Below are 25,053 nucleotides of genomic sequence, written 5' to 3' on the forward strand. Positions count from 1 at the left end.
TTTAGAAGGGCTTTTCCACTCCTGCAACCTCCCATCTCCATGACGGAGCCATGGATGCAGGGCCCTCTCTCTTTGTTAGAATCGCATTCTGACAGCAGCACGGTGGCGCTCTGCGGGATGGTTCCGTTACAAAGACTGTGCACGATGGCATTCAACAATTATTTTATTCCTGCTGCTTGCACAGTTGCCTTTGAACTTTATAGCGTTGTTAATTCCGGGTAGCCCATAAAGAGGGAACCTGTAATGAAAAGCTTTAAGATGTAGCCGATTAAAACCAAATCGTAAGGACAAAGCACTGAGCCATCTCTGCCGGCTGCTGTAGGTAGAGGGCTTGTGCTTTTGACTGCATTGAAATGCTTTGGCTTCGGTACTTTTCCTGTTTGGTGAGGAGGCGTCTGGGTATTTTTTTCACTCCTTCCTTCCACACTTTACTCGGCAGCTCTTGTCACCTTTGAAATTACCGGTTCTTTCTCTCTCTTTCTCTCTTTGTGTTCCTCTGAATTCTCTGCTGCCTACCTCTCCAGGAGTACATCAGGCGACAGTTAGAGGAGGAGCAGAGACAGTTAGAGATCTTGCAACAGCAGCTACTGCATGAACAAGCTCTACTTCTGGTAATGGGGAAGCCAAGGGCCAGCGACCCGCTCTGTGTTCACCGTGTGTGTGCGTGTGTCCCTGTGTGTGTCCCCCTAACATGCCAGTCCACAAGAGGGGATCCTCCAAGCCTCGTGGACCTCAGAAAGTCTCATGGAAACTTAATACATCTCCTGACCTAGTTTGCCGTCTTCATACATTTGAGACACATGTTATGTGTTCCTTATTAACTCCGCCTCTTTGTGAAACTTTAGCATGAATCCTGTCTTATTACAAGTTCAGACTGTTTTTTGAGAGCCACTGTGTTTATTGCGGAGTAATTTTTAAGGTCATTTGCAACATGCTGGAATACAATCACAGCAAAATGCACCTCTTCTGTAAGAGCCCACTCAGCTCTGCAGTCATATTTCATTTGCAGACTATTAGTTTTACCCTTATGATGGGAACATTTTGTGTTCCCTGCTCACACGGCTTCCACTTGAAGTACTTTTTTATTATTATTGCACTGCTCTCCAAATGAGCTTCTTGATATATATTTTTTAACTGAACTTCTTATTCAGCGGCACTGTGATATTTTTTAGCCTGTGCATACGCTTGCTAATGGCCTTTGTTGGTCCAAGTTTTGTTAAACAGAAGATGATTTAAGCAATTATCTGTAACTGCTTATTTAGTTTTGTACTTAATTGGACATGTTTGAATGGTTTAATTACTAAATCAGGAAGTGGATGACTCCTTCTAGGGGTCGTGTGCTGACCATCCAAATGTCCTCATTATTGCCACTTTCTTGGTCACGTTTCAGGGGCAAGTCACTTTGCAATGGGTGGTGTTCTGTAGGGATTTCCATGAAAGCAATAGTGTTTTCACTAAGTGCTAACCCCTGGCTGTGGCCTACCTCTGTGGTGCCTCCCTGTTAGCACTAAGGCCCCTTGTTACCATCTCTTCCGGCTCCATTGCATGCTTTTCCAGTGCTGGCCGATGGTTTCCATATGGTGATTTGGCCTTTTCTTCGCTCCTCTTTTCTGATCTGGATAGGAATATAAGCGCAAACAGTTGGAAGAACAGAGACAAGCAGAAAGACTACAGAGACAGCTGAAGCAAGAGAGAGACTATTTGGTGTCTCTTCAGCACCAGCGGCAGGAGCAGAGGCCTGTGGAGAAGAAGCCACTGTACCATTACAAAGAAGGGATGAGTCCTAGTGAGAAACCAGCCTGGGCCAAGGAGGTAAGTACATTAGCAAGTGTCACCATGTCCTATTGACCAGGCTATTGGCTACAGTGAGTTCATCCAGTAGAAGTAGAGAATTGAACTAGCTCTATACAGTTGGAAAACAATTCATCACGAGAAATGCATGCTTTGCTTCTGAAAGGGCCATAATATTATTTCTGTAGAGAATTGGCAAGACACCTTAATCCATTAGTGGTTTTTTTTTTTGTTTTCCAGGCCGTTTTGGGGGGTTTTGGCGTGTTTTGTATTTGTTTTTTAATCTTCTCGGATACAGGGGATTTTTGTGATCAACAACAGGAAGTAGAAAAACCATATTTCTCACAGAAGTCCAAATGAGTTTGTGGCATGAGGAATTAAGTGACTTTCCCATGAAAGAATATGATTTAATAAAGATTTAAGGAATTTTAGGTAGAATCATTTCTTGTCCATACCTAGACCCTCAAAGTTATCATCAGCATCGTTGCTAACCTTCCTTTGCTCTGTTATGGTACAAATGGACACACCGTTGGTCTCAGACCTGTGGTTGTGGTTGTCCCTTCTAGGATCAGAGGTCATTTGTATTGCTTTTGCAAATACTTCCAGGGCAATGGTTCTTCATTTGCTCAACTACCTAAGGATGGATTTTCAGGAACTTGGCTCTGTGATGAGCTATTTTAAAAATCTAATTAGAAACTATTTGCATGGTGGGGGTGGGGGGGTGGGGGGGGGAGGTGATAACTAAATGGGTAAAGCAAAGAAACAAAATAATAACTCCAGCCAGGATCAACATCCCTCCCAGGAGTCACTGTGTCATCTCACACACATAACACTCTGGCTTTCAGTTCTGTCATTGCTTGTGGCTCCCAGTGATTTCCTGTAGTTTCTTATGAGCATGGTGTTTATGTCACTTCATATTTCGTTCTAGTATCTTCAGGTATTTATAGCCAGAGCTTTTTCAAGTTATCTAGACCACAGTCTCACCAGAACTGGATTTCTTACATAAGATCCTCCTTTTCTAAAAATATTCTTTTCGTTTTCTTATTCTCTTTCATATATGTAAAGAAAATGCTTGAAATGACATTGCCCTAATGTTAATGATGATTGTTTAAGGGAAGTAGACGCTGCGGGGATTTTTCTTCCAAATTTTTTGTATTCTTATATATTGTGTAAGTCTTTTATAATGACCATGTGCTACTCTTACAGAAATTACATTTTTTTTCTTTTAAAATTTAAGAAATCTGAACCTGTAGAGAAAATCGTTTGATCTCACATAGAGAATGTTTTGGATCACTTTCTTTTAGAGTCTGTTAATACGATCTGTATTTACCTATGTCTGTAACAGCTGCCTCTTTCTCTTAGATCAATAACTCAATTTTGTGATCCAACTCCCAGGTCCAGCACCGACTCTTTAATAACCCACCTATCCTTCCAGCTAAGCAGAATCACCATGCTGTTCAACAGCAGCTGACATGCATCCCGGCTGGTAGAGATGTGCCACCTTCCTCCACTGCTAACCCATTTTCTAGTCCTGCCAAGTTGAAACCCTCAGCTAAGCCAGACTCACAGCTCCTGATCATGGCAGGTGTTCAGAAGGCTGAAAAACTAGGCTTCACTAAGCTAATGCCAGTATCACCTGCCGAAATTAATGATTCCAGAGCAAGACTCCTATTGGAGCATCACTCGCAGAAGAAAGATGGACCAGCTTGTCCTAACAGAGTTGGTCTTGAAGAACAACTGAAGGCTCAGGAAGCCTCAAGGATCATAGTGAGATCCCCCAGGCGATCTCGCTCCCAAGGATGTAGTCCGACTCAAGAGTTAGGATCTAAGGTCATTTGTGTGTCCTCTCCCAACATCTTCAAAGTGACAAACCCTAGGTTGTCCATCACTGCAAGTAAGGAGGGCCTTGGAGACTCCTGTGGACCTTGGGGCAGGAGGGGCATGAATTCATGCATCCTTCCAAGTACCTCGACGCCTCTAAGAAGTGCTGCATCGCTAAATGATGTTTCCTTGATGTGTGACTACATGGTCCTCAGTGTTCCCAGCCCCCAGCATGAGTTTAGGAGAGGGACACCTACAGATCCCGTTGGAGAAGACCGTGATTGTTTGCGAAGCATCCCAGAATTCCTTCTTTCCCCCATGCAGCTGCCTCATGCACAAATGTACCAGAGAAGGGGGAAAAGCTTGGAGCAGTTCCCACGTCCTACCTTCCGCCTCTGCCCAGCACGTTCCGATGTGAACTTAACTGCTTTGACCTCATTGTTATCTAGTTATTCTTTGTCTTCCTCACTGAGTTTCCTGGCCTATCCTCTCTGTTCAGAACTAGTTCACAGCTCCCGAGCTTTCAGAAGCCATGACACTCCTGGGCGCCAATCTTTGCAGATGTCATCAAGGTGGTTTTCTAGACCTCCTAATTCCCTTGTGCTTCCTAGCCAGGCTTCTAGCAGTGAAAGAAACACAGTAGTTGGGCATGCAAACAACCCGGCTATGTCGGCAAGCACTCCCGATGTGAGGTTCCCTGGCCGTCATAAATCTGAGCCACTTCTGGTGGGTGACATCTTCCAAGGTCCCTGGTTTCCAGGCAGCTGGCGCTCTTCTTTGGGCTTCATGCAGTTCTAGACATATGTGGGAACATGCTTCTGGGACTCATATTTAGTCCAGTACTTCTGGGTGTGGTTAACATAATCCAGCTTCCAACTAACCAATCTATTCCATGAAACAATTCCCAAGTCTTAGAGTGGGTGTTCACATGTTAGAAGAAGATGAAACATTTAGATCACGGAATAAATGACAGTGCTAAATTTGGGATTGGAGCAACTAGTATACAAATAAGAACAAATAATTGTGTGCTTTGGTTTGTTTCATCATTTTCTTAACACCCACTTCTTAAAATGGGAATAAAAACGGGTATGAGGATCCTTACCTTCCTGACCTTTTAATGCTTCTCGTAGCAATGCATGAACTTCTCTTCTAGAGCATTATTTAAAGACTTTTGTCCTTATAGTAGTGACGTAGATGGGGCTGAAAGTAGCTGAACAGTAAAATATTTTCAAAATTTTGGATATGGATGGAATTTCTAGCCTAGCAGTATCTTAATTATCAACCAAGAAAAATAACCTAGGTTAAACTCTCCTTTGCAGTTAGAATAAAAGGCACCCTTTCTTTTTCTAATGCATCCTCTACCAGGGTATAAAATTGGAATTATCCTTGCCACGGTCCCCTGTGATGCAGAGTCTGGGCCTTTTTTGCCCCTGTGCCCTTGAAGACACCCCCAGCTGTCTTCTCCCCTGGCAGCCTCTGTAACTTATGCCAGTGCTTGTTTTCTAACCCATGTCTATACCTCCTCACCAGAATGGTTTTTCCTTCTTTGGTTACTTTTTCGTCCCTTCTTTCTCTTCCTTTTGTCAAGTCAACAGTTTTTCATTAGCTAGTGTAATGTTATAATGCCTCACCCTCTGTGATTTTTTTGTTTCATTTTGTAAAACGTAAGTCATCATTGCATTTAGCCTTCTCATTAATCTCTTGGGTGTAATAAGAAAAATAAAAATACTCGATCATTTGAAAATCTTGTTGAGCTCTTCCCTCTCTCCTTAAATTTTTTTTAATGTTTACTTATTTTTGAGAGAGAGAGATAGAGTGTGAGCAGGGGAAGGGCAGAGAGAGAGAGAGAGGGAGACAAAAAATTCGAAGCAGGCTCCAGGCTCTGAGCTGTCAGCACAGAACCCGATGCGGGGGCTCGAACTCACAGACCGTGAGATTATGACCTGAGCCAAAGTCGGACATTTAACCGACTGAACCACCCAGATGCCCCTTCCCTCTCTCCTTTCACTGAGTACTTGATCTGTTCTGATTGTTACATTGACTGTGATTTTCAGATTTCAGCCAGGGAGGAACACTTATGTCTCTATTGAAAGGAAGGGTGAGGACATTTTTACTCCTTTCAAATTCTCTGCCATTTCTGGATTGGGATGGAAATCAGATTTGTTCTGTAAAAACATCAGTATGATATTCTGTTAAATGTCAGCAAAATTTGAAGGTCTTTTTCTTTCTCATTTCCACTTTTTGAAAGATAGAGATTTATTTTCTTATAATACCTTTTTTTAAAAAAACAATGGAGCAGATTCCTTTCCTTAAACTGGCATGTGATTGGGCCTGGCAGTAACTGTGTGTGCCCCTCCCCAACTTTTTCTTCAAATTTTCATCAACACACAAAAGTGACAGAATTCTGTCTCTACATGAATGCTGTATGAAATTGTATTTAATTTTTTTCAATACTCCATCATGTTCTTACTCTGTGATGCATTCCAGTCATCTGGCCATGGTTTTATTTGGCAAACAATGGACCAAGATATCCCTTTATATTTCATCGGCCCATTGGACTCTGAAATCCTCTATATGAGAACTCCTCTACTTGGTTTTCCCTACTCAATAGTGATGTGGGTTTTCTTTTTTTCCTTTTTGTATGTTATTTTATATATGAGGTTTCAAATGACCATTTAGAGAGTTTATAGCTCTGCTCCCTTCTTTCCTCAGTTTCTGCTTCTCTCTCTTAAGATTTGGCATAAGGAGGTCAAGTTCAAGTTCTTCCACCTCCTGGCTGGGTGACATGGAACAAGCCTTGGAGCTTTCCTGGGGTGCAATTTCCCCATCTGCACTTCTTGCCTTCGGGAAGGCCCCTGGGCCATTGTGTGTATGAATGTGCCATTGAAACCATAAGCACTATGCAGATACAAATGAAAGATAGCATTCAACACAGTCATACTTTGTTTCCAAGGTCACTGTCACCCACAAGGAGTAAGTGTGTGCCTCTGTTGTTTCCGGTGTGTACTTCACACGGGCAGCCCACATGCGTCCCCATCTCCTCCACCCCCCCTCTCCCCAGTGATACATGCACACTTCTTCATTCCCCTCTCAGCTTATAATATTTGCCTTATTATTTTTAAGTTAAACGCTCCATCCCCATGAAGACCTATACTTTTCTTTGGAGTCACTGGTTAAGAGTAGATAGTGGAAGAGTAGTCCCGGCTCTTGTCTTCAGATGAGACCGCGTTTTAAACATTTCATATGAATGAGAGTCTCCCCTATCCTCAGAGGGGCCTCAGAGAAGGGCTGTCCCCCATCTCACTCAGTAACCATCTTGCTCCTGTGGTTTTTGCCAAAGGACAGTATGACTCAACTCTTTATGGGACCAGTGAATACTGGGCCAGGGTATCTAAACTTAAAAGTTATTTGTTGACTTCTTTCTCTTTCTCCAACATTTCCAATAAAGACAAAAACATCAAACTGTTTTGTTCAGTTTGAAAAAAAGGAATTCCCGTATGATTATGTTCAATTCACCATGTATAAGCTTCTAAGTAAGGCCTTCCAGGCCTCCGTAGACCCCACAGAAGCTGCATCATATAAAATATTATAAAAATGCACCCATGTGACATAGTAAATATATTTTTGCTGTCAACATCTAAAAGATTACTTCTATAATTTTGTTTTGAAATTTTTCTCTCGGCAGGTATCATTCATTTTTGCTAAGTGAGACACTGTAAGCTATGAATTGTTGTCAACGTACAAAACGCTTCAACAATTGACATCGATATATTTCCTTTTATACATGCTTAAACATATTTTTATTTATTTTGAGAAATTTTTTGAAATCCTACAATCAACAAATTTATTTTCAGGTCTTCTGTGTTCATATAGCCTTTATGCATCTCAGAGGCCTTAGACATCACTCCCATTGAACCCAGTGGACAACACAGTGCTGCCTGGAACAGAGTTTTATTTCTGAGACTATAATTATGGTTTTATTTCTCCCTATAATGCTATAAAACATAGCATAGCATTTCTCTTTTATTTAAGTTTATTTATCTTCAGAGAGAGAGAGAGCACAAGCAGGGGAGCAGCAGAGAGAAAGGGAGTGAGGGAGGGAGAGGATCTCAAGCAGGCTCCACACTGTCACCATGGAGCTCGACTCGGGGTTCAAACTCATGAACTGTGAGATCCTGACCTGAGCTGGGCGCTTAACTGACTGAGCCATCCAGTATAGTACAGCATTTCTGCAGAGATGATCTGAACCTCCCCAAATTTAGTTTTGATGTTCAAACAGTCCTTTTAATAAGAAACAAATCGTGTTTATCCTAAAACTGATCAGCCTCTCCTAATCTTGTTTTCTATATTCATTGATAATCCCTACAAGTATGAAATCCTTTGTAACATATCTTTTGTTGTCATGGTCCGGCACCTTGACCTTCTATATCTGTTGCTACTAGAGCATTCTTTTTTGGTGGTACTTCTGACATTTTACATCTCCTTGGAGCAGAGGCTCAGCTAATAGATTTTTGATATCATGCAAGGCAGATCGAAATATATCTCCATTGTACCCCATTGTTTAATCACAAATATCCTTATTCTGTGGGGAAAAAAAACACCTTCTTTATTTGTCTCACTCACATATCTATCTCCTTTTCGATTAGTGAAAGTAAGATGTAGTGAATCAGGAGACAGCCCTTTGCCCAGTATCGACATGATCAGGAAGGGCCTGCACCCAAGTACACTACCCAACTTCTCCTTTGTCTGATATTAGGATGTTTGATTTGATATCTTTGCTCCAATATTCATGTTGTTCCTTTGGTGCAAAAGCAGTGGGCAACATTATCTTCCTAAAAACTTTGGGACAAGGTTCTCTTGAGGCAAAGTATATAGCCAGATGGCTCGTTGTTACACCTTTCTCATAGGTTTTCAAATTTCGTTGGACAAGTTCCAACCCAAGAAATTTCACCAGATTTTGAATCATCCTGAAATAATTTGCAAAATATAACCATAAATTAATTATGCCATATATTCTAGAATGGTACAACCTGACACATACAAATGGTAGGATTTAGTGTGTAAACCAGATTTTGCTAGAAGTACATTAGTAATATTTATACACGACCAATCAAACCCATTAACTTCCTATGAAAATCAGCACCTCACTTTCTGCCCTGTTCATTTCCCATGGCAGCTCTATGGCCCATATGGCCTGTGGTGAGAATACCTCCTTTACTGGAAGCTTGCTGAGGGCTGTTGGCCAAAAAAATTCTTTATCTCAAAAACGGTTTCTTTGCTCAAGATGGAGTCTTTTTCATCTCCATCCCCTCAAGGCAGACTTTTTCAATTGCTGTTTTTAATGTGCTGTCTCTAAGTGTGTGTTTAATAAGGAGTGTATTTTACAGTTAAAAAATAAAAATAATGGCAAGTATTCCCCACTCTCTGAATATATTTGGTTCCTGACTGTTGGGTTGGGTAACAGGTGGCTATCGATTGGATAGCCAGGTATTTCTCTGAAAATGCATCTGAATCTCTTGGGTTCCTGAGCTCAGACTGCGATGACCTGCTTAGACTGGGGGAGTTTGGACGGTGAGGGATGCTTGTACACGTGATTTATCTATTAATGATCTTCCATGGAAATAAGAAAATGGCTAATATTTGACCAATTTCAGCGGCCTGGAATAGTCACTTTCTTTTTCAAGGAGTCTAGTATTTAGAAAAGCAATACATTGAATGCCTTCCTCTTAGTTTATCTACCACTGTCTTCATGGGACTTTGTCTTCTTTATGACCTCAGCTCAAAACTGGCTTTATTCTTTTCTTTTGCTCAGTGCAATAGCCAAATAATTATTGCTGGCGCAATGCTTTGTATGCACACATACACCAAGTATACATGTTCTGGTTTATACGTCTGGCTTGTTATAGCTAACATTGTTTGGTATGTGGTAAAGCTCTTGGGACATGGAATTGCAAAAACAAAGTCAGCTGGATGCCAGTTGTATGTACCCTGCACAGCCATGGTGGGAGAGGACATGTTAAGTTATCCCCAAGTAGAGGTGGGGGATGGTCTTCTGTTCTGCAGCATATCTTCTTATGTTAAAATGTTTGCAATTATATGACAGTTTAAAAAAAAAAAAAAAGACTTATCCAGTATATGAGACCGAGTCTGCCTCTAGAAAGATTCCTAATGAAATAAGAAGGAAGGAGAAGAATAGCTCTTGTGAAAAAATTTTCATTTCAAATCAGGCAGTGAAATGAATAAAGAGCTCCATGCAAATATATCTTGACCTGCATGTGGGTTCTGTGACAGACACTTGGAACACTCATCAGTGAGTCAGCAGAAGAGAGTTAATGCTCACACTGAAGAGTCATCAGGGTGGGTGCCCTGCCCCGGAGGTTTGGAAAATACAGCTGTCAAATTGACCCTAAAGAAATAAAGGACAGGATAAGATGGATCTGAAAGAAAAGTCCTGGACCTCTTGAAGTCATCAAAGTTCTTAACATCTTGTTTATCTTTTTTGTTTTTAAGATTGTTTATTTTGAGAGAGACAGAGACAGCAACAAGCGGAGGAAGGACAGAGAAAGAGGGAGAGAATGAGACTCCCAAGCAGGCTCTGTGCTGTCAGCGCAGAGCCCCACACGAACTCATGAAACCGTGAGATCGTGAGCTGCGCTGAAACCAAGAATCAGACACTTAACCAACTGAGCCACCAGCTGCCCCAACATCTTGTTTATCTAAATTTCCATTCGGAAATATCCTCTGTGACAGTCTGCTGCAGACATGTACCGAGGGGAATCTTACCTGTAAAAAGGGCATTCCCTGGGACTGTGAGCCTTTCCTATGAAACACTTCTGATTAGTTATCTGCTTTGGGTTGGGAGAGACTCAGCAAGAAAGGGAAATGAAGCGGCCACAGAAGCGAAAGGGTTGGAGGCGGGGAGAGAAGAAGGGGAGAAGCAAGAATGAATGCCACACGTGGACAAACAGGGAGGAGGGTGGAGAGTAAGGCAGTGAAGTTCTGGATGGGAATGGAACGACATATTTTAGGGAGCAGGGAGACAAGTGAAAGGGAAGGATCCTAAAAGACAGAAACAATACAGGAAGTCTGCTGAAGACAGTCCAGCTCATTAAGGGAGCACTTGAAACACCCCCTTGCTTTATCAGTAGGGCATGTGAGGAAACGCACCATTAGTGGTCTTCCCTTCCTGTCCCATGAGAAAGCACTTTTCTGCTGTTCCCAAGCAATCTTTTTTTTTTTAATGTTTATTGTTTTTTAGAGAGAGAGAGAGAGAGACAGACAGACAGAGTGTGAGTGGGGGAGGGGCAGAAAGAGAGGGAGACACAGAATCTAAAGCAGGCTCCAGGCTCTGAGCTGTCAGCACAGGGTTCAATGCTGATGCTGGCCTCGAACTCACAAACCGTGAGGCCAAAGTTGGAAACTCAAATGACTGAGCCACCCACGCACCCCTGTTCCCAAGCAATCTTAATGCCCACCAGTGTCTCCCTCACTGACGCCATGGCTTTGCAAACGACCAGTCAGTAAGACAATATCCAGTCAGTGCAAGATAAACTCTTAAGTGGGTCCCAAATTCCCAGTTAACTGAAACAGCACAAGATAACTGGGTACCAGATGGCTTATGTGTTCTGTGTTTTTGGGGCTAGGGTTTACTGTGACAGAAAATAGCTTTTTTTAAGAAGTTCTTGATGCAGAACAGGTATGAAGAGTTTGGGTTCCTTAAAACAAATTGACCAGAGGGACACAAAAATGGCTGTGCAGGTGACTACAGATAATCCTTATTAGGAAGCAAATCAGTTTCTATCCATTTATCCATTGAAGCACCTTTTTTTTCTTGTTTGTTTTGTTTTTCTTTTCTTTGTTTTGTTTTGTTTTTTGCTTCCAGGTAGAAGAGCGGTCAAGGCTCAACCGGCAGAGTTCACCTGCCATGCCTCACAAGGTTGCCAACAGAATATCTGACCCCAACCTGCCTCCAAGGTCGGAGTCCTTCAGTATCAGTGGGGTTCAGCCTGCTCGGACACCTCCCATGCTCAGACCAGTCGATCCCCAGGTACCTCTCCCCTTTGTTCCATTAGCCATTTCAATAGGGTGTACAGTTAAGCCTACGAAAACAACAGGGGATTGTAACTTGGATTCACACATTGGACCAGTCAAACAATGGCCCTTAATACAGAATCTATAGAAATAGAGGAGACCCCACTGGATTCGAGGGATGGGGAAGGGGTGAGAAAGAAAAAAAAAAACCATCCTTAACTTTGAGCCAACCACAAAGTCATTTCTTGGTAAATTGGCCTCACTGGAGACCTATGGGAGTGTCTGCAAGGTAGGAACAAGCATACTTGTAGTTATAATTACCAAGCTAATAGTCGTGTATATATGTATATGTATACACACACACAAATATATATATATATATACATATATATGCATATATATGTTATATATAAACTATTATATTATCTTTTGTTCATTGGGATTTTCGTATGATCTTTAACCAGAAAAAGTAAATGAACTTGGATAAAATTGTGTCTTCCAAGCCAGTGTTTCCCAAAGGGAAACCGGACCATTAGCATCAGCGTCACCCAAGAAGTTGGTAGAAATGCAGTTTCCTGGGTCCACCTCAGACCTGCTGCTCCAACCTTCTGTGGGGGCCTGGTAGTCTGTGGTTTAACAAGCCCCCAGGGTGCTCCTATGCAGTCTAGGACTCGAGAGCCACTGTTGTAAGCTATTTAAAAAAGAAAAAAGGTACTCCACTTCGGGAGATGTTTCTGGAGGTTTTAGGAGGCTTCTTAAATTTTAAATACTGAAAATGAAATAGGAAGTGAAGAATGGAATTTTATGAAAAACAAAGGTGATAATGCAGCTGGTTTCACCCACACGTCTTTGAAAACTCTTTTGAAGTAGGTGTGTGGTTTTGTGCTCTATTTGTAAAATATGCTTTGTTTTAATATTATTGTTTATTATATTTCATGCTAATTGACATTAAGAAAAATTTGGTTACAGTTCTATTCTGGTTGAAGCATAACATTCACCTGAACTAGACTTTGAGAATTTTCACTGAACTGTAATTAATAATATTTCAGATTTCAGACCAAAGATGGTCTGAAGAGGCTAGGGCAAGGCTGCTCCAGGGGTAAGACCTCAAGGGCAAAAGGAATGGGGCTAGGCTAATGGAAGAGGACTGTAGAAATACCCCCCAGGGTATTGAGGGGCCTGGCATTGAGAGGGCCTGATAGGCCCCTTGCACAAATCAGATATTAGATTAGTGTTTATTGAATTTAGGAAGTACTGTAGGTGTTTTCCTAGCCAAGATTTATTGACCACATTCCACATGCCAGGCAAAGTGCTAGACTCAGAGATACCATGTTGGACATGGCTCCCATCTCCAGGGAATTTACCTTTGTGGTGGAGAAGTAGACAGGCTTACAGAAGCAGTAGCAATAAAATGTGAGCAGTTCTAATGGTCAAGAGCACCGTGAACTCTTGAGTTTAATGATTTGTCTTAAAGAGCCACATTTCTACCAGAAGATGGCATGTCTTCCCTGCATGAACAATATCAATGCATGCCAAATTGTGTGACTTACAACTCGAAAAAAACCATCTTGGTGTGGAGAGATACATTAGTATCGTGGGTGGTAAGAGCCAGCTTACCAGAAAACAGAATAATGCAGAGTTAGGTGTGTGGGCCATGAGGTATGTGCGAGTTCCAATCCAGGCTCCAGCACCTATAAGCTGTGAGATCTAGGTTGTTATCCAACCTCTCTAGACCTTCCATTCACATGTGTAAAATGATGAAATAATTGTGTCTACCTCATGGTGAATTTAGTGAGTTCTTAAGAAGTAAGATATTCAGAGCATTTCTTGTTTTACAGAGTACTCTCTATTGTCAGGTTAAGGGTGTTGAAGGAGGAAGTTTATCATGTTAGAAGAAAAATATTTAAATACGTTATCTTGCTGGTCAGTAAATGTTCACTGAAAATTGCTCTCATTGTCACCACACTCATTTCACTGACTTCTTAGCAATCCCGAGTAAATCACTTAATTTTTGCCGAGCACCCTGGTTCAGCCCTACATATGTCTGTAAATGGGAAATTTGGAAAAGCTTCTGAAAGTATGCTGGAGATAACTATGATGGCCTCTTTGTCCTCCCTAAGATTTTATTTTCCCTTCCACTGAATGAGGTACTAGCTGATCTACTCTTTCTTCTAATCCTGTTGCTCTAATGTTGGTTCGACACTTAGATTCCTCATCTTGTAGCTGTGAAATCCCAGGGACCTGCCTTGACCGCCTCCCAGTCAGTGCATGAGCAGCCCACGAAGGGCCTCTCTGGGTTTCAGGAGGCTCTGAACGTGACCTCTCACCGTGTTGAGATGCCACGCCAGAACTCGGATCCCACCTCTGAAAACCCTCCTCTCCCCACCCGCATTGAGAAGTTTGACCGAAGCTCTTGGTTACGACAGGAAGAAGACATTCCACCAAAGGTAACGGTGTGGCCTGCTTTTATCATCATTACTGTCATGGTCATCATTGTTTTTTATTGGTATTATTACCTCTATTCCAGACCTTTTATGGTAATGAGGAGCACGAGAATGTCAAAGCACGGCCCATGTTTGTTTTCATCCCTCCTCATTCCCAAGCTAAGACTTGGATTATCATTTATCACTTCTGACCTTCATTTCCCAAGAAATGGAGGCTCATAGAGATTGAGTGACCTGGAAACATCTATCCTGTATCCAGAATTAGAACTCTCAATCTCAAGCATTCCAAACTATTATTTTACTATCCATATTAATAAATAGAATAATAAGGGCACTTGGTTGACTCAATCAGTAGAGCAGGCAACTCTTAATCTCAGAGTCATGAGTTCAAGTCCCACATTGGGTATATAGCTTTCTTTAAAAAGGAGAAATAGAAAAATGGATATTTTCACTGGTGACTGAATCTACATCTAGACTAATTGAAAACTTGCAGATAAAAAGTAGAAAATTGATTTATTCCTACTTTTAATAAGAACACAAAGTGAAATCAGATTGCAGGTGTTCAGAAGATAGTATTGCTCTTAAAATTGGCTGTTTAAGGCAAGTTCCTTCTAGCCCGGGTCATAATTTAATTCCTGAGGATAAAACTGTAGGGTGAAATGACTAGCCATCCACCAGACAGAATAACCCTGGGATTGGTTTCTTTTGTTTTTACCTAAACCAGTTGTTGCTCATTCCAAAAGTTGTTATGTAATGTGGTCATGTATCTCACTACAGACATCTTGGAAATATTTCAAAACACTGGAGAAATGTTTGCATTAGATTTTTCCTGGTCCAAGATTCCCCTTTCTTTTGAACTTAGCATAGGATCTGTGACAAATGGAATGTCCCACAATTTCCAAAGATCAGTGCCATTGTTGATTCCAGGAAGAAATAATACTTTTTACCCAATGATCTTCAAATATGCTTCCTCATCTTCTACTCAAAAGGATATTATAACAGGATTTCCATTGTTTTGGAAATGAAAATAGCTGATCATGGCTTTTTGTTGGTGCTCTCTTTTTGTGGAAGCCGAGATGCCATCAGAAAAGGTTAGTTAGTGAGCAAAGTCCAATATGGAAAATAGGACAGGCAGAGAAGTGTCACGAGAGCCAGAAAAACTGAAAATGGAAGTGAGTGGTCCACTCTCTGAAAGCATGTAGGCATACATTTATAACTCTGGGAGAAAATTTTACATCTATACAAAGGTTTTAGTTTTAATAATTTGTTAGATTCTTTCTTCTCTACAACTATTTAAGTTTACAAAAAGAAAAAGGAATATTTAATTTGAGCGGGTGGAAACTCTGATTTGGCCATTCTGCTTCACTTCACTGACTAATCTTCCTAGGTCTTTATCTTAAAATGCATCATAATAACCAACAAAATTTATATTAATCTTAAATATCACTTAATGTGTTAACCAATAATGTTATAACAAAGCACATTTTTAAAATATCTAGTGCAAGACACAAATCACTTTAGGGGCACCTGGGTGGCTCAGTCGGTTAGGCATCCGACATTGGCTCAGGTCATGATCTTGCAGTTCGTGAGTTCAAGCCCCGTGTCGGGCTCTGTGCTGACAGCTCGGAGTCGGGAGCCTGCTTTGGGTCCTGTGTCTCCCTCTCTCTCTGCCTTTACCCCCATTCACACTCTGTCTTTCTGTCTCTAGAAAATAAATAAAAACATTAAAAAAAACCCCACAAACCCACTTTAAAAGAGCCCCAAGAAGTGAATGAAACGGAAGTACCTGACAAATGTTTAACCCAATTAGCTATCACGGAATATCTACATTTTCATTTCCTCCTCACTTTCATACAGTATTATTCTCCTCCCTCATGTTGGGCCCCTTTAGTACACTTACAATATTTGATTTCATTAAAAATGTTTAATGAAATGAGACATACATAAATTCCACCTTAGGCCTCGTCAGATAAGCTAATAATGATACATGTTCCTACTCTGTGTCTGATGATACACACATAGTCTTTTTGAAGACCCTGCCAGTATTTTCAATATTAATCCTGTTTTGTGTTACATTTGCAAATTGACCTTCCAAAGCACAGTGTCTAGGGGTTTGTTTCTAATTAGTGATTGCAAGTTGATTAGGAAATTGAAACATATAGAATCTATTGAAGTAGTTTCTCTGAGCTCAGCAACATGTGGCTTATGTCCCAAGTTCTAGCGTGATACCCTAGTTTCTCCCCAGATGTCATCATTTCCTTGCCTGTTTATCAGTTGTGACGTAGCTCAGCTTCTCTGGATGACTCTCATCTGATGAAATTTCCAGTGATCAGCTGAGTTGATGGTACCCCCAAAGAAATATCTGATATTCACCACTCTTACACAAGCAAAGGAGGTCGGTTATTTTAGCCCAGTGAATCAAAATAATTAGCTTGGTCTCCTTTTTAATTTGTTTTTATAGTTACCGTACTCCTTCGTGATGGCTGAATGTGCCTCAGCCAGTGTCTTTTGTCTGATTGTGTTTAGGGAGTTAAATATTTCTTTGAAAAATGAACACTGTTGCTTGCCTGTTTCTGTAACTCCTGGTAAATTTTAGAAAAAGGTTAGGCTGCTTTTCAGGTAGGAGCCTATGGGAGCTATTTTATGGAAAATATTTCTGAATTCCGGTTTTCTTTCAGGTGCCTCAAAGAACAACTTCTATATCCCCAGCATTAGCCAGAAAGAATTCTCCTGGAAATGGTAGTGCTCTGGGACCCAGACTGGGATCTCAACCCATCAGAGCAAGGTAAGGGAAGGAAGATGGTTAAGGTAGAGGAAAAAACCCCACCTGCCACTGTCATTATTGCTTTCCTAAAAATTGGTTTTGTCCTTGTTTCACTTCAGAGGCATGTTGACTGGGCACTTGGACTCTAAGCTTCTGTGGGGCCGGAAGATACACCTTTTATTTCTTCAGTCACCTTTCACAGAAATCAGTGCAGAGTGAGGGCTCATGAATAAATGAGTGAGTGAGGCATCCCAGAAGCCAACCAAGTGTACCTCATTTTTAAAATTTGAGAGTAAAATTGCAAATATAAGTCTGGTTGGAATACCCCAAACCATTACTTAAGAGGCCATTTCATGAAGTCAGCAGAACAAGACAGCCTGGTTTGAGGTGATTTTTAGCATCAGGTCAAGAAATGTACCCTCGGAGCCATTAAGACATTACAAAGTAATTGCCAAAGAAATGTATTAGTGGCCAGCTGCAGAGCTCCCTAGCTTGACAAATTACAAAAGAACTATTTCTTAGCAAAAAGTCACCTCTTTGGCATTATGGAGGGTCACTGAGATACAATTATGCTTCCACCGCTACTCTGTGCTCTCCTAGAATTTTCCATCAACAGTGGATATTCCTACAGTGAGGAAACTGCATTCACCTACCGGTTGGTGTAGAGGTCTCAAGAGAATCTGGAAAGGAAGCAATAGCTGTACTGTATCTGAGCTGATTCTATGCCGTTTGCTTCTCCAGTTCGTCGAGCTTCCCTCAGATTTTTCATGATGAATACACCACTTTTTAGGATCAACTGAAATAGCAAATGGTTTCTACTGAGACTATAAAAAGGATGAGCTTGGGCAGGCCGTTATGTTCTTCTTCACTGTGTTCACGAGAGAAGGACTCTCCCTAGCTAGTAAGAACGAGAGACTGGAAATGAAAGTTATGATTATTTGTACGTATCTTTAATATAGGGAATGCTTTTGATCGTGAACCTTTAATATTCCTCTTCACATGAAGAGCTTTAGAAAGAGGTCAGTCCAAAAATAAGATGGAACTGTACTAAGAACAGTAATCCCTTCAGGGCGAAGAAGTTAGCCCGTTCTGAGTGGGATTGCCAATAGCAGGAAGCTCTGAATGAGCCATTTTTTTCCCAGTGACTTGTCAGCTCCAGCCTGAGCTGGCGTTGCTAAGCAGCGCTGAGGAAGACCAGAGTGTACTGTGACTGGGAGCCAAAGGAGCATCAGCCCTGGGATTGCGGGCGTGAACTTTGTCAGTCCCCCTCTTCGAGCAGCAATAAGCCCCCAATTATCCGTGCTTCTTGGTCCCTTGGACCCTGCCCTCGAGGCTCTGGTCATGGGATCAGTTGCTTAGAATTTTAGCGGCTGTAGATCAAGCGTCATTTCAACTAAAATCTTTTTCCTTTCTATCAACCAAAAAGAAAGAGAACTATCATTATATAATCAAATAAAAAGCAGCTCTTTGTTCCCTCTGAAGTGTTATTTTAATGACACTAGGGCCTAAGATAGTTGGCTTTTGATGGTCAGTGGCTTGTAAAACATGAGCTTTTCCCTTGGAACCACTTAAATTTGTACTTTGTCCAAAGAATGCAAACTTTGTGCGACAGCTAACATTTTTCTGCTTACAGAGAAGGGAGGGAGGGAGCTAAGAGGTAATAATTATTTACCTACAATGAAAATCAGGGACTGGGGGGAGGGGGTGGAGAATCCCCATCTCTGCCAACTAGAGTAATCCTCCCAGACCCCCTACTTCTTGCTATCACCAAATGACCAACACTTAAGATGTGAATCAGACTTTGCCAGTCTAGATTGGATTGCATTTTTTAAAGCTTCAGGATTTGGTTTATTTACTCTTTGGTTATTTACTGTTTATTACTTCAGGATTTTGGTTTATTGGTGTCGGTTGCCTTTGCTTCATAAGAAAACATCCTAAAAGTTAGTAGTCTGAAATAGGAACAATTGATTATTTCTTGCGATTCTCTGGGTTGGCTAATAAGTTTTTCGGCTGGTCTCACTTGGGCTACTTATGCAGCTGCGCTGAGCTGATGGGTCAGCTGTACCTTCATGTGGACCTTCATCCTGGTCTTCTTTACTGTTTGGCAATCTCAGGACAGCCTCCCGAGAGGGAGAGCCCCCGTACAGGAGCACTTTTCAAGCCTTTGCTTGCGTCATCTTTGTTGATGTCCCATTGGCAACCACAAGTCATGTGGGCAAGCCCTGAGTCAGTGCGCTAAAGAAAATACACAGGGCACGGACGATGGGAGATGTGATTGGCTGGGGGCATTACTGTAAAACAGACTCTCCTATCTTATATTGGTCTTAATGAAGTTCTCATAGTTCTTTTTGTACCACTATTCAGGCAACTGGCCATCCATGAAGCCATGACAAAGGGTTGCTTTTAAAGAATTCATCCTTTACCATGTTTATGAACTATACTTCTTGTTGTTGGTCAGTATTCCTTTTTATCCTCCTGGCCCTTCTCCTTAAATTGATCCTCAAGGGAAAGTAGAAAATTAACAAAGTAAGAATGGATCCCAAGAAAAATCACACATCTAATAAAGGACAAATTCACGATGTTTTGTTGTTATTATTTTCATTTGCTAAATTCAGCAAATGTATACTGAGGACCTGCTGTGTTCAGGGCTACATGGGACCTTGGGAGTCAGTGACTCAACCAAGACCACCTGAGTCTAGGGCCCATGGGTCAGAGGATATACCATACCTGCCACCCTTTGGAGCTATAGGCATTATTAGGGGCAAAATTCTATTTCTTGCCTTGCTTTCTTCCTTTGCTTTGAGGTAAATATGTGAATTATAGGAAGAAGGCAGAGGCTCCCTTCTTTTGTAGCAAATGTAGGGACCACAAATTTAAGACAATAATGTCTGAACATGGAAGGAACCTGAGTCCCCAAGTCCCCACCTGAGGAAGAACCACCAAGGAGACCAGTTTGATCTGTGTATATTGTGATATGAGTGAGAAATAAGCCACTTTTGTGCTAAGCCAGCAGGAAAAAGGAAGACTAGAAAGTAGAGCCTAATGGTTAAAGAGCTCAGTTTTTGCTTCCTGAATTTAAGTACTAATGAACTCCAAGCAAGATATTGTATATTCAGTAACTGCAGAATGTATGCTAATTTCTGAGAATGTAGGAAACAGTATGTGTAAGTCAGTAAGCTACTTGGCACCCTGAATGGAAGATTCTGGAGGTGAGTTAAAATGGGAGATGCAAGCATGCCTCCAACGTGAGGAAAAAGCAGAGCTTTACTATTTTCAAAAGCCTTCCTTCTCCCAGAAAAAAACTCCCTATTATGTCACTTCCCCTATCTACACACACTACACCAAATCAAAAAGAGCCCTGTAAAGAACATGTCTTAGAATCCTTGTGTCAAGGAATACAGCTGTGCTGACATTAGCTGGTCAGGAAAGTGTTACTGGGCAACCCCCTTGCATCCCTGCCTTCTGATTGGTTTGGGTTTTTTTTATTTATTTCTTTATTTAAGAAACACATCTGGAACATCTTTATTTGTGAGGCACTCTTCAGTGTGCATCTCAAATAGTAACTAATTTAAACCATTTAACAGGCGCCTGGGTGGCTCATTTGGTTAAGTGTCTGACTCTTGATTTCAGCTCAGGTCATGATCTTGCCATTCCTGAGATCGAGCTCTGCATCTGGTGCACTGACAGCACGGAGCCGGCTTGGGATTTTCTCTCTCTCTCTCTCTCTCTCTCTCTGCCCCTCTCCTGCTCGTGCGTGTGCATGCTCTCACTCTCAAAATAAATAAACTTTAAACCATATAGCAACTCTGTGAGGTAGTGGCTATAATCACCTCTATTTTATAGAAGGGAAACTGAGATAAACACAAGTTAACTAAATTGTTTAAGGTGACAAGATTATTAAGTGATAGAGTCACCATTTGAACCATTGTCCACAACCATTCTGTGGCACCAAAGTCCACACTCTTAAGTACCATGCCATGCTTACCTGTTTTGCAATAAACACGGCTGGTGTTGCTGCATCGTGTTCCCAAAGGAAAGAGGGTTCTTGATTTGTTCATTTTGCCTCCATTTTGCCTCCATTTTTCCCACCATGTAATTGAGTGAGAATGTTAATAGCTCCTCTTAATCCTGTGGCTATTGATTCTCATCTTGTGGTATTGACTACCTTTTAGTGGTTGTTGTCCCATAGAACCTATTTATAGCCCCCAAACTTTCCTACTCAAGCTGGTACTGATATCATTAGGTGCTTTTGACAGTTTCCACCCCATCACCATAACCCCACACACCTGTTCCTGCCCTTCTGTCTCATGCATATGCAGATCTGTGCGCAGTTCCTACCTGCTGTGTGGGCTCCCAGATGCCTTATGGTGTCAGAGTGATTAGTTGAGTTTAAATCAAGATTTGGTTTGTTCATTTTTTAAAATACCATTTTAAAAAACTCCAGGTACCTTAATATTTAACTTTGATCCATGTGTTCTTTTAAAGCAAATTAAAATTTTATCAAACAAGTACATTCAGAATATGAAAAGATTTAAAGTAAGCCAGAAGCACCGAGTCAAAACCCAATGACTAAATGCTTAATTTAAAAAAACAATTCTCTGTCCCATCCCAAACCTCTCTTCCTATGGCTCATTTGTTCTCATTGGCTGTGTCATCACAGAACAAAGTAAAGTGAATTTTGGCAGTCAGCCAGTTAATTACAGACTTGGCCCAAGTATTTGGGCCAAGAAATCACTTTGTAATCCTAATTTTCTGTTTTGACTTTTTATATGATTCAAGTAAATGAAATAATTGCCACATCTTCACTTTACTGTGTGTTTTACAGGCCCGTGGCATTGTCTGTGGGATGGCAAATGTCTGAACCAAAAGTTAGCATTTGAAGAAGTATATATGAATGTTTTCAAGTTTTTACACATTTGGATCTGAGTAGTTTCAGTTGATACGTGAACAAGAGAGATCTATTATTTCATAGAATTCTTCTGAAATTCCCTCTAAAAGCATTTATCTCAGACTTCTTGGCCCCAAGGCCAGACCAGATTACTATACAATAAGGAAAAGAAAAATATGAATCGTATGACATTTTATCAAAATACTTATATTTTCTGGGGCGCCTGGGTGGCTCAGTTGGTTATGTGTCCGACTCTTGAATTTCAGCTCAGGTCATGATCTCACGGTTCATGAGTTTGAGCCCCTCATCAGGCTCTGTGCTCACAGTGCGGAGCTTGCTTGAGATTCTCCCTCCTCCTCTCCCTCTGCCCCTCCTCTCTCTCTCTCTCTCTCTCAAAAATAAATTAGAATGTTTTTAAAATTTTTTTAATAAAATTTTTTTAAATACTTATATTTTCCAAAAAAAAAAAAATAACATAGAAAAAGCATTTTGAAGTTTCCCCTATTTCTATGTGTGTTTGTATAGACACTAAATACTTCTTTCAGTCTCCAGCAGCAAAAATAGCAACCTATTGAGATCAGCACCCATGCTGGTTCGCTCCAGTAAGAAGGGCCTGTGCTAATGAGGCCCAGGTCACAGATTTAATACCCATGGGATTCAATTAATTTCATGCCAAAAGAGGCTCTGAGCTCCATCCGAGACACATGCACTTGCCAGCTGGTTCTGCCAATGACCAGGCCCCTCTCTGACAGCCTGGGCCCAGGACTTACATCATCAATATGGCAGCAGCCTCCCACCTGATCAGCCTGCATGTCTCCTCCCCAGTCATCCATAAGCCTGCACACAGGGGAGACCTGTGTGCTCTACCAAGCTTTACAGGCACTGCTGCATAAAGCATCCATTTCTTCTGATGACCCACTCTTCCAGGCTATCCTAACACAGACTTAGTACTCCATCAGGGTGGGTGTCCTCTCTACACCATCTAGCCCCAGAAAAATCACAGCCCCTGCGTCTTCACTCAGGCGCTCCCCCAGACTTCCTGCTTATTCCTCAAAGTCCCAGTCAAGTCCTGTCTCCTTCTTGACACCACCTCAACGACCCCAGGCTGCATTCATCGTTCCCCAAACTCCGACAATACTTACGGGCTCTTTCACACATAGCATGCAGAGATTTGCCTTCTTCACTGTTGTCTCCGCTGCCTGTTTCTCACGTCTAGAATTCTGCTGCATCTCACACCTGTGACCTGTGCTGTCCTCCATCCCTCATACTGGTCCAACGAGTCTCACAAAGCAGCTGTTTCACAGAAAGGTATTGGTTAAATTACCAAAGGAGTGCTGTGTTCAAGCAAGTAGCTGGATCCTGCTACCACACCACAGTCACCAGAGAAAAATATCTCAGAGCTCACAGCCACCCTTCTCACAATAACTAGATGAATAGTTATTCATCTAGTTATATAGCAATAACTAGATGAATAGTTATTCATCTAGTTATATAGCAATAACTAGATGAATAGTTATTCATCTAGTTATATAGTTACATAGATAACTATAGATAATAGTTATATAGATAAATAGACTAACAAGAACAAAGTGTTCTTTGTATTTAAAAATAAAAAAACACTACATTACCATTCTACAAAACGAAAGCAACTACCAAGAAGCCTTAGCATGTCCATTACCTTTAATCAGTGATACAGTTGGCTAGCAATGCAATTTTTAGAAAAAAAAAAAAAAAAAACCTTTGGACTTTATTAATTGTGTATAAATAATTCCTGACCATCACTGTTTAATCAAACAAGACCATGGGAAATAATTTATTATTGGGAATAAAAGGAGATAAGATTGTTTCTTTAAGGAAAATTCAAAAGGTAGGATACTGCATAAGTATTATACATTTATCATTTTAGGTATTCTCCAAATCAGGGCTAGTTCCAGTATGGATCCAAATCTATTTTAGCCAGTTAAGTGCTAGCAGTTTTCACAAAAATAATTACTATGCAAAGGAGTCCTATAAAAATATTGAGAATTTAAACATTTTCCTTAAATTTGATAATCACTTCTGCTTCAGTCGATCATACTGTTGGGTTGACTTAGCAACTCCTTTACCATAAAACCTTAAGATAAATATTGTCATAAATTCTATATTTATGTGATAAAAATTACTAGGTTATGAGGACATATTTATTTTCACATATGTTTTCCAGAGCCACCAGCCATGTCTTACAATAACCCAATATTTAAAACATTTTCTCACTTGATCAAATGTTTTTGGAAGATACATCACCAAAAGCAAAGTTCTTAAGTTTTCAAAACAGAAATTATTTGGTCCAGTTGCTGCTATAATGATGTCATTCTGTGGCCAGATTTTTGGTACACTAAAATACAAGCGTCTCAAGGGAAGAGACCATATTATTTCCATTTTTGTACGTGAAACATGGGACACCCCACACAGTTTAGTGTGCACTTGACAGTCTTGAAATGAGGGGAGCAAAATGAAGACTTAAAATTGCATTTTAACATGAATTATTGCATTAAAATCATAGTCTGTGATCACACTAAGGTGTGCAGTTCTGTTTGGAGAACTGAAGACATTGGAAACATGTAGGGGCCCTCGGCAGGTGGATGGCAGTGAATTTGAGCTTTGAGTTGCAGGTTTCACTAAATTATCCATGCACTAATTTAGGCCCAGAATTATATAAATGAAAAGGTCTCTAAGGTATAAATTAAAAAGGAAGAGCTTTGTGGAAACTTTGAGGATGCTGCTTATTTTTATAACAAAATCATAAAAACCTCAGCAGCTGTTTCCCACCACTCTCTTAGGACAGCTTCTATGATCACCAAAAGTGGCTTACGTGGCTCTGTCCATGCTCCCATGCTGCCCTGTGCTCACTGCAGGCAAAGCATGGAGGAAATTGGCCGCGTGCGTCTGGCTAAACCGGCAGATGACAAGACTGTGTCTTGTTCATTACCATATCTCAAATGCCTGACCCAGTGCTTGGTATAGACCAACTGAGTGAGCAAATGAATACCACTATTTTGGGGGCAGTTTACATATAAAGGTGAATAATAATAAGATTTTATAAACGTATTTATTCTTGAATTAGCGCCCAATAATTATTTTAAAACACACCTCCTTTTGATAATAGCCAAAGTATATAAAGACGTCCTGAAAGAAATTTAAAATGCAAATATACCACTAACTACGTAAGCAGAGAACTTGATTAAGCAATTCACAGAAGAATTATAAATGTCAAATGAATGTGAATAAGAATTATTCTACCTCAAGAGTAATGTTTTAAAACAACATTACAACAA

At 40.9% G+C, this 25,053-nt stretch overlaps 1 protein-coding gene across 11 annotated transcripts in view; it reads left to right on the top strand.

Moving 5' to 3' along the window:
- The window catches only part of TNIK (TRAF2 and NCK interacting kinase), a 396,420-nt gene that overhangs the window by 317,467 nt on the left and 53,900 nt on the right, over nt 1-25,053 (top strand). For 6 of the 11 annotated variants that reach the window (XM_043594906.1, XM_043594911.1, XM_043594908.1 and 3 more), the window contains exons 14-18: nt 525-611; nt 1,624-1,812; nt 11,495-11,659; nt 13,851-14,090; nt 16,766-16,872. In XM_043594906.1, the coding sequence (XP_043450841.1) occupies nt 525-611; nt 1,624-1,812; nt 11,495-11,659; nt 13,851-14,090; nt 16,766-16,872 (788 nt within the window). The remainder of the gene's footprint in view (nt 1-524; nt 612-1,623; nt 1,813-11,494; nt 11,660-13,850; nt 14,091-16,765; nt 16,873-25,053) is intronic. The other 5 variants (XM_043594910.1, XM_043594915.1, XM_043594914.1 and 2 more) reach the window with 2 other exon arrangements.

Source organism: Prionailurus bengalensis, chromosome C2 (genome assembly GCF_016509475.1).
Source record: "Prionailurus bengalensis isolate Pbe53 chromosome C2, Fcat_Pben_1.1_paternal_pri, whole genome shotgun sequence".
NCBI classification, from domain to species: domain Eukaryota; kingdom Metazoa; phylum Chordata; class Mammalia; order Carnivora; family Felidae; genus Prionailurus; species Prionailurus bengalensis.